The 19,883-nt window shown below is 36.1% G+C and overlaps 1 protein-coding gene across 7 annotated transcripts in view; it reads right to left on the reverse strand.

Moving 5' to 3' along the window:
- The window catches only part of ARB2A (ARB2 cotranscriptional regulator A), a 391,787-nt gene that overhangs the window by 353,310 nt on the left and 18,594 nt on the right, over nucleotides 1–19,883 (reverse strand). For 6 of the 7 annotated variants that reach the window (XM_061152013.1, XM_061152008.1, XM_061152007.1 and 3 more), the window contains exon 2: nucleotides 2,201–2,324. The exons of the other annotated variant lie outside the window; for it this stretch is intronic. In XM_061152013.1, coding sequence (XP_061007996.1) covers nucleotides 2,201–2,306 — 106 coding nt within the window. In that variant the 5' untranslated portion in view covers nucleotides 2,307–2,324. The remainder of the gene's footprint in view (nucleotides 1–2,200; nucleotides 2,325–19,883) is intronic. 7 annotated transcript variants of the gene reach the window in all.

Genomic DNA, 19,883 nt, shown 5'->3' on the forward strand with positions numbered 1-19,883 from the left:
TCAGAAACTTCTATATTTATAACCTTATTACTATATTTAGACTACCATATGCTTTTAACATCACTATACAACCTCTAAAATCCAGAAAACCAATCTGATTTCTTATATATTGCTTGTGGAAGTTTAAATTGGAACCACAACTTGAGATCAGATTTTCACATTATCAGGTAAGGTTGAAGGTAGACGAAAGTGTTCCAAGTGGAAACCCAGCAAATCTATTTGGATGAAAACACACATTCCCTCATTCCTTATCCTCTTTTGTAAATTAACTATTATTCTGAGTGTGTTGGTCTATCTCAGCAGCATACATACATGCAGTAAAACCTTCCATAGAGTTGTCTATTGTTTAGTCACTAGGTCATGCCTGACTCTTCTGCAACCCCATGGACTGCAGCCCACCAGGCTCCTCTGTCCATGGGATTCTCGAGGCAAGAACACTGGAGTGGGCTGCCATTTCCTTCTGCAGGGGATCTTCCCAACCCAAGGATCGAACCCTCATCTCCTGCGTCTCCTGCACTGGCAGGCAGAATCTTTACCACTGCGCCACCTAGGAAGCCCATTATTGATTATTGATGACCTTGATATATACACTGGATAAGGGTCCTTTGTCAGATATGTGTTGTGCTTAGTCACTTCAGCCGTGTCCAACTCTCTGTGACCCCATGGACCATGGTCAGCCAGGTTCCTCTGACCATGGGGTTCTCCAGGCAAGAATACTGGAGTGGGTTGCCATTTCCTTCTCCAGTGATAAAAGTATGAAGTGAGTGAAGTCGCTCAGTCATGTCCAACTCTTTGTGACCCCATGGACTGCAGCCTACCAGGCTCCTTCATCCATGGGATTCTCCAGGCAAGAGTACTGGAGTGGGTTGCCATTTCCTTCTCCAGAGATATGAATTGCAAATATTTGTTCCCATCTAGAGCATCTCTCTCCTTTTTCTTAAAACAGTACATGCGTGTGTGGTCAGTTGCTATGTTGTGTCCAACTCTGTGAATTGCTTTCTTCCTATTCTCTAACTGAAGTTTTCCAATATGACTTTCATTTCCGTCAATTCACTGAAACAGCTCTTTGTGAAGACCATCGATAACCTCCACACTGTTAAATATAAAAGTAAACTCTCAGTTCTCATCTAGCCTGGTTTATGTGTGTGCTCAGTCACTCAGTCATGTCCGACTCTTTGCAACCCCGTGGACTGTAGCCCACCAGGCTCCTCTGTCCATGGGGATTCTCCAGGGAAGAATACTGGAGTGGGTTGTCATGCCCTCCTCCAGGGGATCTTCCCAACCCAGGGATCGAACCCAGGTCTCCCACATTGCAGGCAGATTCTTTACTGTCTGAGCCACCAGCAAAGCCTGGTTTATAATCATGATTAAATTAATTAAACCCATTTTCTTCAGTAGGTGTTCAGGATCTTTCTCTCACTCCTAGCCTGCAGCCTATCTTATTAGAAATCATTTTAAAGGTCTATTGCTAGTTCTTCCTCATTTTCCTGACCCTAAGATTGAGATGACCCACACTTCAGTCTTCAGACTTTTCTGGTTACATTGCAATCTCTGATGATCTCAATTAGGACCATAACTTTAAATATTACCTCTATGCTAATAATTCCCAAAGCTTTAATCTCCAGCTCAAATACTTTCCCAAACTCCACACTCAAACTTCTCCAGCCTGATATTTAAGTGGCATCTCAGTTTACTATTTAATATATCTAAAACCTGCTTTCCTCACACTTTTCTTAATCTAACAAACGGCACCCAAATTCCCAAAGAAAGTCTAAAGCAGATTCCTTCTTACAGAGAGCTTCTCATAAAATATTCTTAGTGCAATGCCACAAAGACAGAATATAGGATTAGACAGATCATTACTCTAACCTCGTATGACATTTCAAACAACAAAAATATGGTAAGGGCACTAGGCTTGATTCAAGAGATGTCTGGTATTAGTTTTACAATTAAATACATGACCTTGAATAAGAAAAGCATTAAGAATTCTTACAGCTGTAAAATCGCATGACTTTATGATTTATTTACTGAGTACATACTATATCTCAGACGTTGAGGTGGTCACTGTGACAGATATAAATAATTATAGATTACAGATATTCTTATTTTAGAATTGACAAGAATGTAAGGTCACCTAAATATTCCTGTACCTTCATTAGGCACAGTGAAAATATCCTGAAAAAGCAAATTAAGTATGTACCTTTGAGTGCTGTTGTCTTTTCTTTTTCATCTGGACCTCCCTGCTGGATTTGAGCCATGCTTATCCAAATTGGCAACAAAATTAAAGACCTCAAGGAAACAGACATCAATCTTCAGAAGACAGTCTAGAATGAATGAAAGCAATAAATTAAGCTCTCCTCAGTCCTACCTACTCCATGAGAAGGTCCTAGATCCTCCCAGTTGGGATTAATCTCTCTATCCTGATTTCCCACTGCACTTTGTTGAGGCCTTTACCACAGTACTTATCACAGCCTGCCTTGCATTACCATTATTTATGTATTTGTCTAGGTCAGCTAGCAGATTACAAGCCCCAGGATAAAGGTATCAACTTTTTGTCATCTTGATGTCTCCCATATCACCAAACACAATATCTTATAAACACATATGCCTAATGCTGCTGAACTGAATTTAGCTAAACTATTTAGGTATAGTTCCCCAATATCTAATTAAAAAAAAAAACTTCCAGGCACTTTCAAAACCTGAAATTTCTTTTAAAATACACTGCAAGCACATGTCATGTACCAGGTCAGAATATTGTCTTTCTGGGACATTCAGACGGGCAGAAGGAGAAACATACATATACTACCCATTGGTATATAATTCAAAATGCAAATTTAAGGGAAAAAAAAAACAGCCCTTAAAAAAAAACTATGTCAAATTCAATGTCTGAAAGTCATAGTCTATAAATGGCACCTCAATAAACAATCATAATATAAAGTTAAAATTTATTAAAATCTAATTCTGCTCTGCTTTGGCCAAAGGGAAAACATTTAAACTATAGTCAGTTTCTCCCAGGGTGCCAACAAACAAGGGGAAAAAAACACTATTCCTAAAATTTAACAGAAAAAAAATGTAACACATACAATGGGAAAAAATTAAACTAAATTAATATAGTCAATCCATAACTGTTAATGAGATTACATAAAAGCTGAGGTAAGACAATATTCTTCTGATTGATTTACTTACTACTCAAAAAGTAAACTTCAGTTTCTACTCAAGAGGTATACTGTACGATTATCTTTAAAAACTCAGGCATTTGTATAATTAACAGAGTAGAACAGAAAATACTTAAAAATAATAATGCTTAAAATAATAATTTTAAACTAACAATGTTCCTAGGGTCATAAATCAACGCTGCCCTGAGCTCAGCTCTGACTGTGGGTGGGGAAATAGAAGGGGAAGCTCTCTCTGGCTCTACCACGAGCTAGCCACGTACTCTTGGCAAATCATCTAACTTCTCCATGCCTCGTCTTCCACACATGTACAATGGAAATGATAACCATGCTTCCCTCGTGTTGTTACAGTGAGGCTTAAGGTAAAACACTTAGTATAGTGCCTGATGGGTAATTAAGGGTTCAACATACCTTGGTTTGTTTTTTTAAAATGCCATAAATGTATCCTATCTTTGCCACTCAATAACAGCTCTGTGGCTAGGGACAAGCTTCAGATTCCTCACTTGTAAAATGTAAATGAAATAATAATATTCTCATACTGTAGTGGTTGAGAATATTATAGAAGGTGTAGATAGCTGACTGTTGCTATTACTAGTGGTATTTTATTGCTTCTCTGGAATGCGAGGTTTCCTAACCTAGGAATAACTAGAATATGAGACCATGACTGGGAAAGCACTCTCATTTAGCATGGAAGTAGTTGCTATTTTTCTTCTGTGAATAGGTCAACTCAAAACTCGGTAAATTATACATAGATGAAATATGCCTATATTCCTTCAAGAACCAGTTTTGTCTATATGATGAGCCATGTGCAAGGCACTAGGGTGCAATGGAGAATAAAACATGGTCACAACCTGCGTGGGGCTTATACTCTTGTGACCAGATCAAACTGCCAAACTGCCACAAATAAAAGATATAAGACTCAGACTGATCATTACAACACATAGGAAAAAGCAATATTTCTAAGGGCTATAGGGCTACGTTCGGGAATTAGTTTCATCTGTCAAGTCCCACAAGTTTGGGTACAAGTTTCCCCATCAACTCCTTATTATCCACCATCCTGTAGCAGAAATTAAATAGAAATGTTCACCATGAGACATTCCATACAATGCTCCGTGCTAACAATTCCAAGACCAAATTAACTATTCACAGGAGACTTCTTGTATTTTTTCACTCTATCCCCTCTGTCAATTCAGTATTCTTGTAAATATGAACTTTTGGGTTATTTTTCACTGGCCTCAAATTGTCTAATTTCTAAACAGAACAACTTATATGATTATTTCATTGTGACTGTTTCACTGAAAGAGAAAGCATAAAATATCTCTGATGTCAGACTCATTTTCAAAGTTCACATTTTAAAATTATGGGGATCTCATGTACAACATGGTGACTACAGTTATCAATACTGTGTTGTATACTTGAAAGTTGCTAAGGGTAGGTCTTTAAAAAAAATAGGTAACTATGTGAGGTGAGAGATGTATTAACTAATCTTATTGCGGTAATCATTTCACAAAAGATACATAAATCAAATCATCACATTATATGCCTTAAGTGTACATAATGTGATGTCAATTATATCTCAATAAAACTTGAAAAAAAAAAGCTGTAACTGCTCTTCAATATTTAATAACAAGTTCCCCCTTCAGATTTTGATCTCCATGAGGACAGGAATCTCGTCTGTCCCTAAAACAAGGTTGGATATATTTGGAGCCAAATGGATGTTTGTCAAATTCCCAAATAAATTGAGTAAGAGACAGAGGAGCGAAAATATATTTCACATTTTAAAGAATTGGTTTCAAGAATCCCAAGATCAAATATCACTTAATAATCATTATGCTTCTTTTACACAAGATCCAAAGATACACACTGCAATTCACTGAAGTGACAATATTTAAGTTCGGAGATGACTAATTACTATCTTTGACCCTAAACCTTACAGCAGCAGATATAAAGCAGGTAAATATGAAGCAAATTGCCTACTGCTTTCTTATTCACTGTTAGATTTTTACCTTCTCAAGTTATTTTCCTTGGCAGTGGCACAGCTGGTGAAACTAAATCAGGAACATTATAAATTCTCAATTTAGTTTTCCTAATAAAAATTCAGAGTTATAACCTGCATGACCACAGATAAACACTCCTGCAAATGCAGCCAGCAAGCTGTTTGATACATTTGAGATATATATATATATATATATATATATATTAATACGTGCACTCGACATAGTTTATTTAGTATTATCTGATGGAGGTTAGGTTATAGGGAATAAAGTGGTAGAAGGTTTTTACTGATGTGAATTGGGACACAGTTGACATGTTGTATACTTCATGATAACCACTGCTGTTTAAATATGGTTTCCTAGAAATGGTTACAGTATAAACTAGATTCAAAACATCTCAGTTTGCAATTTCATTCTGTGAACTACACAAAGCAATTATCATATCTTCTTGCCTTCTATGATTCCAACAGAGAATCCACCATGTATAAATAAAACTATAAATAACTTGTCATGTGTAATCTTTATCCAGTCAGCATTTCAAAACATGAAACAGTAGAATATTTATTTGCCTTATTTGCTCAAAGTATGGCACAAACACTTACAAAAAGTACACAAAGACATACAGAAGCCTTAGTTTCCTATATTTGTTTGTTTTTAGTCAGGTATTAAACAGGACCTAGAAAGAGATTATTTTGCAACAGAAGGCCTTTCCACCTCATTCTCAATGTCATGACGAAAGTGCAAAATATATCACAGGACAAGTAAAATTGGGTTAAGTCCCTGGGATCCCTGGAGCTGGTCTGGTGCCAAACAGTCTATGTTAAGTCAGGCTCTTGAAATTCAATTCAAGAGAGTCTGTGTGTGTTCACTTGGTAGCTCAGTCTTGTCCGACTCTTTATGACCCCATGAACTGTAACCGGCCAGGCTTCTCTGTCCATGGGATTCTCCAGGCCAAGAATACTGGAGTGGGTTGCCATGCCCTCCTCCAGGGGATCTTCCCAACCCAGGGATTAAACCCATTGCAGGTAGATTCTTTATTGTCTGAGTCACAAGGGAAGCCCCAAGAGAGCCTACTTGCAATCAAAACACAGTAACTGAATCAGTACCAGAGATGTATGAGGAACTAAAACATCATTCCAAATTATAGTTAAAGTATGCATATTACTCAGAAGTTGCTCATCAGCAAAGGTTAGTTCATAACAATCCCGGACAGTTTATAGTTCTGAGGCAATAGTGTGAAAAATTTATGTTTTGGAGAGTGAGCATGTATGAGTGTGACTCTGTGTGGTGTGTGTGTACAGACACACGGCCACCGGGGAAGAGGCTAAAGAACAGGGCGTGAGGCAGAAGCAGACACGGAGGACAAGGCCCAGGGTAATAGGGCTCCAGGTGCAGAGAACAGTGGCTTCTGCAGAGAATGTAATCTATATGTGGGTCAAAGCTTAGATCAGAGTAGGAATGCCTTGTTCCAATCCAAGCACATCTGAAGTAACTCCTTAGTTCCTGAAGCAATGTGATGGAGGTTTGGGATGAGAAATTCAGACTTTTTAACCTTAATTCCACCAGCTAGTGGCTGAGTGACCTTGAGAAAGCCACAACTTCTCTAACTTAAGTAATGGGAATAACTAAGAAACTAACAGCACCTCCCTGTACGGGGCGTTTCCCTTGAGGCTCAGATGGTAAAGAATCCATCTGCAATGCAGAAGACACGGGTTCAGTCCCTGGGTGGGGAAGAACGCCAGGAGAAGGGAATGGCACCCCACTCCAGTATTCTTGCCTGGGAAATCCCATGGACAGAGGAGCCTGGCGGGCTACAGTCCACCGGGTCGCAAGAGTCGGACACGACTGAGTGACTAACACTGTCCCTTTCCCTTTACGGGATGATTATGAAGATTCTATGAAAAAATATAGACAAACACATTTTATAAACTATAAACTCCTTTACAAATATTAGTGATTCACATAACATCGGAAATAATTTGATTCCAGTTACTATGTGCTCAAACTCCAAAAAGGCTATCCTTATCCGTTCAGCCTACAGGAATAAGAAACTTTCAATGTGTATCATTTGGGTGAATTCTTAGAATAAACAATAAAGCCCCCCAATAAATACTTCTTGAGTTGACTTGGCTTACCAAGGCTATGTTGAAAATAATCATAATGGAATTTAAATTAATTTGTTTCACTTGTTTATATCCTTGTCCAATCTTACTAAAATATATGTCTAAAAAAGTTCAAGCATGTGAGTTCTATCTCCATTCAGATCAAAGTCGTGTCCAAAGAGCACTATTTTAACTATCTCTTAAATGCACATGTTACTCAGAGTCACCAAGCCTTTTTACATCCAGTTTCTCATTAGCTACAACTGACTGGTAGAGTCAAACTGCTGCTGCTGCTGCTAAGTCACTTCAGTCGTGTCCAAAACTACTCAACTTCAACTAGGAAAACAACTCCAGTTTCCTGATCCCACAGAAAGTTTTCACTCTTGGGCACTAATTTGTATGATCAGAGAGTATTACAATTTAGAGTTTGGGCTAGTTGGAGGAAATTAATTACATATACAAAAGTTGTCCACCAAAATTGTCCCATTCTATTCGCTTTGCTATTCAGAATTAATACTGATAAAAATTACTCCCCATCACAACGGAATATTCCTGAGCCATTTAAAAAGAATGAAATATTGCCATCTGCAGCAGCATGGATGGACCTATAGAATATTATACTTACTGAAGCAAGTTAGATAGAGGCAAATATTATATGGTATCACTTATATGTGGAATCTAAAAAGTCAAACAAATGGACCTATATATAAAACAGAAACAGACTCACAGACATAGAAAACAAATTTACAGCTACCAAAGGGGAAAGTAAGGCAAAGGAGGGATAAATTAGGAGTACAGGATTAACAAATGCAAACTACTATACATTAAATAAATAAGCAACAAGGATTTACAGAAAAATATATTCAATATCTTATAATAACCTTTAATGGAAAAGAAGCTGAATATATATATATTCATAGATAAATATATAAAACTGAATCACTTCATCACACACCTGAAACAGATATTGTAAATCAACTGCATTTCAATAAAAAATTTAATACATTTTAAAATAAATCCCTAAACTGCAAACAAACTGAAACAAACTACTCATCAAGTTTGTTACACAACTATTAAAAAAAAAGCTATTCCCTATCATTCCTCACAATACTTTGGTAAACCAAGCATCTAAAAGAAAGAGCCAAAAGTTAAGGGATATCAAAAAGAAAGATTTTAGAAGAAACTAATATTTTACTACTGTGTCTTTTTAACAAGCTCCCAAATTGCTAGTTGTTTGGTTGGCTTTTATATTGTTTTCTGGCTAGCAAAAAGACAGAAACTCAATAAGGCTAGTGAAAAACCTTAGAATATCTACAAGACTACACTAAAGCTCAAACTGAGAAATTAAACACACCTAAAACAATCCTTTTAGATAATTCTCAATTTTGAAGCTCCACAAAAGAAAAAAATAATTTAAATAGCCTTTTATGAAGTTTTCATAATATGGAACAGAAATAGTAGAGGTACATCAGAGGGCAAAAGAATTCTCAAAAAGGACATGTGCTCAAAATTTGAGAAAAAAAGAGTATGTAAAAAATATGGGATCTTTTATGGGGGTCAAATTAAATTGTCATTAGCTACTTAGACTCTAATTTTACGGTAAACATAAACAGTAAAATATAATACTACGAACGTACATAACTCCAGACCAAACTGACCAAGCAGAAGCTATCTTCATGAGATTTAAAATAACCAATACCATGAAATAACAGCAATAACATATTTGCAAAGCTTAAATCAAATTTTCTCCTTTCATAAATACTCTTACTAGCATCTCTGCTTAACTTTGTGAACTCAAGGTTCAATCTAAATTTTAAAATATAATATGCATGTGGTAGACACTAAGGTGACCCTCTCTCAGATTAATAAATAGGTTGGGGGAGTTGGGGTGGGGAGAGAATGAAGAGTGACTGCTAGCAGGTACCTAGTTTCTTTTTGGGGTGATGATTCCCATAGTCTGAAAGAGATGATGTTGGTGTTGGAGCAATGTTCCTCGCTGTGTATTAAGTGGCTCTCTCTCCCCATCTCTTTACAGCTACGATGACAAAGCTCAAGGCACAGTCTCAAAAGGTAAGTGTTGACCATCTCACTCATGCTTCCTTTTTCCTTCCACAAAACAAAAAATTGTTAAGTGGACTTCAGGCAGGCTCAAAGAACTTCTCTCTTCAAATGTCCCTCTCATCCCTTCCACCACAGTCAGGCTGGCAACCATGTAGGCCTGCTCTATCTAAACACCAGGGGCAAATATTATTTCCTAGGTATAAATGTGAACATTTACATATAAAGGTTTGTAAACTGCAGTGCTCTAGTCTAGCTTTAGTTCTGTTCATTGGGTTTCTCTGTCAATCATCATTTGCCTACCTGCCCTGTCCCTGTCCCTTATATACACCTTCCAATGAGAATCTGATGGGAAGCACTGATTCACTTTGGTGATGATCTAGTTCATTCCTAGGCCACATACACCTAATAGTATTCAAATTTTACCCAATTTCTAATAGGGACTGAAATTTGGTAATAATTGCTTTATTTTGGTTATTATTATTTTGATTATTATTGCAACTGATCTCCCACACAATATTAACTTACTTCAAAGTTAGAAAAGTAACACCTGCTATAGTTAAAAAAAAAAGAAAAAATGAAGGAAAAACTTGAGTATATAATCAAGCAATTTAGTCCTAAGCCTGGCAAGATATATTAATAACACCAGCAACAGAAGCTAAGGGCAAAGTTAAGACTTGGGTACCACGACTGTACTGCAAATAGCATTTAAGCACCACTCATATCCAGTGTCTATTGACAGTGCGCTCTTTATTGTTTATTTAAGGGGAAAATATCTGTGAAACTTGACTTTACCTAAATGTGTTAACAACTACGAATGTTATCACTTAGGTGCCTTCAGAATGAATAATTTTTTTCTCAGCTTCTAGACTTTCCCAGTTCTTTATGAAGTGATATTACTTTCTAGAATTTCATGTCTGTACCACATTTCAAAAATGACTGCATCCTGGGACCAAGAAATGATGAACTCAGAAAGATTTGGGAAGGCTCTCTATTCTGAGATACTACAAATATCTGATCTTAAATAAAAAGAATTAGAAACGTGAAACTTCAAATCACCTTTTCAAATTACCATATTAGTTACAGTGGTTACTTATTCAGAAAACAATAAAAACAATTCATAACTTGACTAAATTAACAAAGGGGTTGAGATAGCAAAATTCTCTTATTCCAAAAACAAATAAGAACCCTCCTGGCTTCTACAAAATATTTTTCCTCAAAAAACAACCATCACTTATCCGGACTATTAATTACAGGAATTTAAATCTGTAGCACTAAAGCTGTCAGCACAGGGACCGTGTGGAATGTCCAGCCATTTATATTAGTAGACCTATTTTTTAAACACAGTATGCCAGACAGCTTTCACTACTATTGTCTACATAAGCACAAAGTGGTAGAGACCCTTCCTAGGATCATGAGAGTCAAGAATTTTACAACTAGATCTTCCTTCCAACATAGTAGCTAAGTTCCCTGAAGGACCCTCCTATTGAGAACAAACTTAAGACGTACATTACAAAACATTACAGTATCTACAAATGTTACTCACTAAATTAACATAGAGGAAGAAAAATCATAATAACTTCAAAATCTGCAGAAAAGTATCTGATAAAATTCAATACTCCTTTTTGGGAAAGAAGTCACAGCAAACGAGGAATAAAAAGGAATGCTCTTAGCGTGATAGAGAGGCTCAAGAAATTACAGTAAAATTACTCTCCACGGTAAGTTACTTAAAAACATTCTCTTTAAACTCAGTTACCAAGAATGTCCAACCTTACCAGTTTGCTTTTATCACTTCTAGTCAAAGTTTTCTGAAGTTTCTAGCCAGTGTAAGGAAACATAAAAAAATAAATGAAAATAAATAAGGATTAAAAATAGGAAAACAAAGTCACCATTTTTTGCAGATAGTATGATTATCTTTTAGATAACAACAAACAACAAAATCAAGAAAAAAGATCTTCAAAAATACAAAAACTATATGAAGAATCTCTACATTATCAGGGATAAAAAGAGAATTTGGCAAGATGACTAAAACAATTTATATTTTGAAGTAAAGTATATTTATAAATACCAGCAACAACCACTTATAAAGTATGGTTGCTTTTTTAAAGACATTTTTGAGAGCGAAAAATAAGTTACATAGTAAGAATAGATCTAAGAAAAGGCATGTTAAAACGATGTGCAGAAAAAGATAAAATCTTACTAACAGACAATAAAGAAGACTGAAATACATGAAGAAACATCCCATATTCATGTACAGAAGGGCTCAATACTGTGAAGGTATCAAAGAAGATGACGGGAAGACTTGCCTTAGCAGGTATCACAGTAATTAAGACAGTGTATCGTTAGTACTAGAAGAGACAAGCTGACCAACAGAATAAAGCTCCAAAGCAGAGCCACATAAATCATGTGACACAGATGACATCGACATACCACTGTCAAAGGATGAAACTTTCAACAATTGGAACTGGTCAGCTACATGGTAAAAAATGAAAGTAGATATCCATTTCAAAGATAGATATCAATTTTGAATGGATTAAGGGTATAAATGCAAAAAGCAAAACTTTAAACTTTTTAGGGGAAAATAGGGGAGACTACTGTTTTGATCCTGAGGCAGGAAATACAACTTTAAAAAAAAAAAAAAAAAAAGACTGAGCTTGTTTTTTATTAATCTATTTGATTTTGGCTGCACTGAGCAGCACATGGGATCTTAGTTCCCCAACCAGGGATCAAACCCATGCTCCCTTGTGCAGAGTCTTAACCAATGAACTGCCAGGGAAGTCCCAAGAAACACAACTTATTAACAGATATTTACAAAAGAGATATTATAAATAACATCTAGAAAATATTACAAAGTGACAATGTGCTATGCTTAGTCGCTCAGTTGTGTCCAACTCTTTGTGACCCCATGGACTGCAGCCCACCAGGCTCCTCTGTTCATGGGGAGTCTCCAGACAAGAATACTAGAGTGGGTTGCCATGCCCTCCTCCAGGGCATCTTCCCAACCCTGGGATACCCAAAGTTAAAAAAAGACTTGGGTATAATGGAGACTTTTATTCACAGTGCTGACCAAAATATATCTTAATACAACCACTTTTCTAAAAATTGGCATAAGATATCCAGGTTAAACATTCTGATCATCTTCAGTTCAGTAATCACACATCTTATTCCACTACTTGGTCTTGTATATGTGTAACAGAAGACAGGTATAAAAATGTTCAAGAAATGTTCATATCATCAAAAAAAAGCTAGTTTATTCATTATCTGTGGATAAAAGACAAATTACCTCAAAATGCAGCTGCCAAAGACAACAAATATTTATAATCTATAACCCCCGCAAAAAAAAAAAAAAAAAAAAAACATTTATAATCTCCCGTGATTTCTATGTGTCAGAAATTCTGAAGCAGCTCATTTGGGAGGTCCTGGCTTAGATTCATGAGGTTGCAGTCAAGATAAATTGACAAGTCCAAAACCATCTGAAGGTATGACTGAGGCTAGAGGTAACTCACACACACAGATGGATTACTGGTCCTGGGTTGATGCTAGATGCCTCAGTATTTCCTCACATGAATTTCTTCCCGGGACTGCTTGAATATCACCAAGCCATGATTTCTGGTTTTCTTCACAGAGATAGAACCAGGAAATCAAGGAGAAAGTTGCAAAGTTCTCACCATCACTTCCTCAATATTCTACTGGCACAGAGGACAACTCTATTCAATATAGGAAAGGTCTACACAAAGGTATAAATATCAAGAAATAAGGATCACTGGGGGCCATCTTAGAAATTGGTTACCACAACTGGAAAAGACTGTTCTCCAATTAAAGCAAGGCAGATACACTGCAGTATATTAACAGAATGAACAGTATAAAGCAGTGAAACTGAATGAGCCACAACCACACTAAAAAACACAGATGAATGTTCCAAAAATTATTGTTGGTGTAAGTTGTGTCCAACTGTTTGTGACCCCATGGATTGTGGCATGCCAGGCTTTTCTATCCTCCACTATCTCTCAGAATTCGCTCAAATTCATGTCCACTGAGTCAGTGATGCTTTTAATATCTAACCATCTCACCCTCCGCTGCCCTCTTCTCCTCTTGCCTTCAATCTTTCTCAGCGTCAGGGTCTCTTTCAACGATAGCTGGCGCTTCATATCAGGTGACCAAAGTATTGGAGCTTCAACTTTAGCAGCAACCCTTCCAGTGAATATTCAGGGTTGATTTCCTTTAAGATTGACTGGTTTGATCTCCTTGCAGTCCAAGGGACTCACAAGAATCTTCTCTACAATAGTACTGACTAAATAACCAAAAATCAGAAAACTTGTAATACCATTTATATAGAGTTTGAAAACAAACTTAACTAAAACAATTTATAGGAATCACGATTCAGGTGATAAAACTTAAGGAAAATTAAGAGAAAAACATGAAATCCAGAATATGGATTACCACCGGGAAGGTGGTAGGAGAATGTAGTCGGGAGAAACACATGAGTCGATATAAACTGTTGATAGTATATAGAGACTATACACCACCAAGACTACATACAACTCAGGCCTGTGTGTTTTTTATCAACAATATATTTTAAAATAAATGATAAAGAAAACACTGAAAGAAAAGTAATAACTAATTTTAGCAGTACTGCCTTCAGTAAGTTGTTCTTTGGGGTATTTTTGCTAAGCATAAAGTTAGGAGTCCAGACCTATTGAGTTAGTCAGAAATTTGGGGGTTCTACTTGGTGAATAAACCTAAGAAGCAGTTGTAAGGGAAAGGATAATCAAGTATTGAGTAAATCTCAGAGTGACTATATATCAAAAAAATTTCATAATACTAAAACCCAATTGATTCCTTGCCTGTTTTGAAATGGAACTAATATTTTGAAAAAAAAAAAATTGATTTTCTCAAAAGCATTTGCACCAGCTATTTAAAAAGATAAAACTGTAAATGATTAAAGCCTGTATTAAAAATAATATCCAAAAACTTTATAATAAAGTATTTGAGAATACAACTATGCACATAAACTATTACTTATGGTTTTGGTCTTTCCTTGGTATTTGCCACTAGTAAGTACAACAAGTAAAATCTGCCTTTGAAGATATACAGGCAACTAAATTTTTTAAATGCTGGCACAGGGGCAGTTATAAGCAACTTGAAAATAAAAGATAAGGACTAAGATTTCCATCTAGTCAAAGCTATGGTTTTTCCAGTAGTCATGTATGGATGTGAGAACTGGACTATAAAGAAAGCTGAGTGCCGAAGAATTGATATTTTTGAACTGTGGTGTTGGAGAAGACTCTTGGGGACTGCAAGGAGATCCAACTAGTCAATCCTAAAGGAAATCAGTCCTGAATATTCATTGAAAGGACTGACGCTGAAGCTGAAACTCCAGTACTTTGGCCACCTGATGTGAAGAACTGACTCATTGGAAAAGACCCTGATGCTGGGAAAGACTGAAGGCAGGAGGAGAAAGGGATGACAGAGGAGGAGAAGGGGATGACAGAGGATGAGATGGTTAGATGGCATCACCGATGCGATGGACATGAGTTTGAGTAAACTCCAGGAGTTGGTGATGGACAGGGAGGCCTGGTGTGCTGCAGTCCATGGGGTTGCAGGGAGTCAGACACGACTGAGCGACTGAACTGAATTGAAGATTTCATTTCAGAATGAAATTTCTGTCTGTCCCCTTGACTACCAAAAGACAGGCTCATCTAGTCCCAAAACACTATCTTCCACAGAGGGATCATCTGCAAGTCTTTCAACATGACACAAAAATAGGCTTTAATTCTGAGAGAAAAAAAAAATCCTAACTTTCCTTGCTTTTTTTTTTAAATAAGGTAAAAGAGGAAAATGTTGTAGCAGCAGCCACTGGAGGGAGGACTTGATGTTAGAATGAGAATAAAACAAGAATAAAGCATTTTATCTGGCGCTTTGTCTGAAAATAACATTTTGTTAAACTCATTTCTATTTGTTTAAATGACAAATGCTGAAAATACTGCTTTTTCTGCTTGAGAGTTAAACTTCCTTTCACTGAAAAACAGATGTTGATTCAACCATCCTTTATTGGTACACAAATTAGCAGCAAGAAAATTATAAAGCTGCCTGGACTGACAAAGAATTAGCACCAATGCTTAGCCTAAGTACATATTTAAAGGCCTATCCTTGATTTTAAATAAGCCTGCATTGTGTTCATGTGAAATATTATCCACAGATTTTAATATAAGACCTCAGGCACCACTTAAGCCCCAGGTTCATGAGGTCGCAAGGAGTCGGACACGACGGAGCGACTGAACTAAACTGAACCACAAGAAATCCAACAATTCAGAAGTTGGCAGCGCTTCTGTAAACTCGTGGCATTGCTCTTCATGTGGCTAATGGGTTTGGTTTTGCTGTTAATGAAAATATTCAGATATATTAGTATTTGTTCATGCAAGCCTGTTTGGTTTTTGTTTTTTGTTTTTTTACAAACAACCCCCAAGCTTTATTATAAACAGGCTACGGCTCCCCAGCAAAGGCACAGACAGACAGTGGCCAGAATGGCGCCGGACAGAGGCCTGCAAGCCTGTTTTAACACACACACATACACAAATACACACACATATAACAAGGATCCCAAAGTAAGCTGCAAGCTTCCAGGACTGACCCTTCAAAAACTACTAAGTCCAACAATATTATTTAAGAGAATTTTAAACCAAGATTCAAAACACAAAGTCATAGAACTAGAAGGGTATGGAAGTGGTCTCTTTCACAATTTCAGCCACTATTTTAATAATGGTCCTATACTAAACAATAGACACCAGTCTTGGATAAAATCCTGAGAATTGCAAACCTAACTTCTCTTCCCTTTTTAAAATGATTTCTTTCACAATCAATATTTTGGATTAGACTTCTTAAACTGAAGAATCCTACTGTGATTTAATCAATGAGCCAGCAAAACTGTCAGTTCTGAATAAGAAACATTCAGAAGAAAAAGCAAGAAAAGAAGTGTAAACTCTGAGAGCCTACAAATTCTTCATCTGACAAGATATTTTATTGAATAGGGATCATGTAAATTAAGAAAATGGTTTCAAATAATAAATTAGTAACAACAAATATGAAGAGTATAATTCAAACACTTATGCCAAAAGTTTATTTATATTTTCAATTTACATGGAAATTCACTATTTCAGGACCTCTGCAGTACAGTTTTAATTTTTTAAATTTTATGAAGTACTTGGTCTTTCATTTATATATTTAAATTTTTAGATCTAGCTAATATTCATATGTCTTTAAAAACAAGTAGAAAATAGTAATTGGAAAATGCTAAATATATTCACTTGCCAACAATAAACCAAAAACAAAAGTTTTGTAATTATGAAATGTATAGGAAAAAACAACCTTACTCAAATGTTTTGCAGAAATTGAAAACAAGTCTCAGGCAGTAATACGTCTTAATAAGTAAGGTAACCAACAGCTCTGTAATTCTGTAGGTGAATATATGCATCATACTTCAAGGCTGAATTACCAAAAACAGGCATAAATGATCAAAGCTTTGAAAATTGTGCTGCAATTTCCTATAGGGTCAACATTTAGAGAAAAACAAAAAGTAGTTGAGCTCTGAGAGGAATACATTTTATGATTACAGTCTAAGATGCTCTAAAGAAAATTATTTTCTTATTTTTATACTAACCTTAATTAAATGTGTAACACAATTTTGCTAAGATTTTTTTCCATGTTTTCATAAGAAAACTTGTTGCTTACTTTAAAAAAAAGAAGTTTAAACTTAAGACACAAAACATTTCCACTCTGAAACATTTCTCATTCACTAATTACTATTATGGAAATATTCTCCTCAAAGAGTGTGCTCCTTAAGTACATTAGCTATTTTAGCTCTTGGTATTTTATGTTAGGGGCTTTCCACGTGACTCAGTGGTAAAGAATCTGCCTGCCAAAGCAGGAGATGCAGTTTTGATCCCTGGGTCAGGAAGATCCCCTGGAGAAGGAAATGGCAACCCACTCTAGTATTCTTGCCTGGGAAGTCCCATGGACAGAAGGGGCTTGGTGGGCTATCGTCCATGCGGTTGCCAAAGAGTCAGACACAACTCAAGTCACTGAACAACAATTTCATATTATGGTCAGCTGTATACAGGTCATACTACCTCTCAGAAGATAGGGGCTATCTTACTCATACTGACATTTCATATATTATGGGCTCATAAATGTTGACTTGAACAGGGCTTCTTTATAAAATGATTGAAGTCTACCAAAGCAAACAATATTCCCAAGGAATAAAGAGAAGAAAGAGAATTAATGCAAAAATGAGTCTCTGGGAACTCCTGGTGGTCCAGTGGTTAGGACTCCGTGCTTTCACTGCCGAGGGCACGGGTTTGATCCTGGTTGGTGAACCAAGATTCCACAAGCTTGGCAGTATGGTCAAAAATTAAATAAGTCCTTACTTTATTTTTGAAACTATATACACAATTTTATTAAACAAGTAACACTAAATGACATTCTTTCAAATGAAAGCTATTAGCTAACCTAGATTAATTACTTAAATAAAAAATCTTGATACTACTATAGGATATAGTAGGATTTAGATGATATAGTTAAGGTCTTATTCAGAAAGAACTAATAAACAGTTGGAACAAAAGACATAGAAAACATAGAGTTTACACAATATATATATATACATATATATATATATTCAGATCTTCATTCAAATGGAAGCAAAGCACACTAAAAATAATAGCCATAAGGAAAAACAGTATCACTTCATTATTAGTTTGGTCAGTGCCTAATACAATAGTTTAGGGATTTGGTAAAGCTGGGTTCAAATATGTGGCATAGGTTTGAAGCACAGACAGAACTTTCTATCTTTTTCTAAGTGTCAAACTAATTTTAGGATTTCAGAATATTCTGAATTGCTAAGTAGACCAGTAAACACTAGGGCTGCATAAACATCTACGTGGAAAATGTAAAGGATATATGATCTTTTAAAAGTCAGACAGATCAAGAAAAGTACAAGACTGATCAAATGGGAAATTTCTCAATGAAGATGGCAACAACAGAAGAAAAGGCATTCTCCCTTAAATATCACTGTAATTTGCACCTTAAAGTCAATATGTAAACAATCCCAGCCATTTTATTTGCACAGATTATACACATGTGACAGACACAGGCAAACTAGCTCATAAATGGGAAAGGGAAGAACCACAAGATTTCAAACCACATAAACAGTATATAAATTCTGACATTTTCAAAACTGATTTTCCATTCCAACCACTGAAAATGCAATGCCAGGTAAATAGAAGAGAGTAGAAAAATCATGGACTAAAATGTAGGGAGAAATGAGGATGGTGTTACTTCTACTTTCCAAGCACTTCTCACTAAAAAAAAGAAAGCTCAGTTTCAGGAGTGAAGAACCAAGGCAAACAACAACAGGTCAGACTAAAACCCTCGAGCTCTTCTCAGCAATCTGCCCTATATGGAGGGCAGACAGATTATCAGTGATTTCCAAAGTTCACTGAATAATAGGTTAATGAACAAAACAAATCAAATACCACGTTATCTACCCTATCCACATCTTAATTCACCACTGAATTTTAATGCTTTATAGCTATTATGAATACCACGTGAGCAGTTACTTATCAAATCATATCTGGTGTCAAAAGAGGGGAACATAACCTAACGCCAAGTTTTCTAAGCCAGAAGAGTGTCTTCCCTGAGAGAAGGCAAATTATCAGGCTAAAGAAGAGTTATGACTGCAAAAGCAATGAGTAAAAAGAGTGCAAAAGCAAAAATGTTGAAAAACTGAATTCTTTCCCCCTCAGACCATTAGCAAAGTAAAAATGTCCACTTAACTACTAAGTGGATTAAGAAACTGAAATATGTGCATGGTACACAAAATGCAGTATTTGACAGCCTTTGCTCATCAACTTTTGAATCATGCTCATGAGCTCAGTCATGTCCAACCCTTTTCTGACCCCATGGACCGTAATCCACCAGGCTCCCCTGTCCATGGAAATTTTCAGGCAAGAATACTGGACTGGTTTGCCATTTTCTCCACCAGGGGATCTTCCAGATCCAATTTATGAACACCCACTTTTATCATTAAATAAATTGAGAGAAGTTAGTGTAGATAAAACAAATAAAATGTAATCTCTGATTACGTTTGTTCATAGGTTTATTACAAAGTGAACTTTGGAAACTTGGGTAACCTGCCTGCCCTACACATGACGCTTAAGTCAACATACATGGCTATGGGGAGAAATCAAGATGACATTGATTCAACTGAATTATCTGTTTGGAAAAAGATAAAAATCAACTCTTACCTCACATCATATATAAAAACTTATTCAACATAGATCATAGATCACAGACAAGAATATAACACAGAAAGTTATAAAAATTTAGAAGAAAATACAGCAGAAAATCTTTGGAACCTTCGAGTAGGCAAAGTTTTCTCAGTCTGAACAACAACCAAAAAACCCCACAGGTCATAAATGGAAAAAATTGATAAGCTGTGCCTCATTAAAATTAAAAATGTTTGCTCTTCAAAAAATAACATTAAGAAAATCAAAAAGAAGCCA

The sequence above is a fragment of the Dama dama genome, chromosome 9, assembly GCF_033118175.1.
Source record: "Dama dama isolate Ldn47 chromosome 9, ASM3311817v1, whole genome shotgun sequence".
NCBI lineage: Eukaryota > Metazoa > Chordata > Mammalia > Artiodactyla > Cervidae > Dama > Dama dama.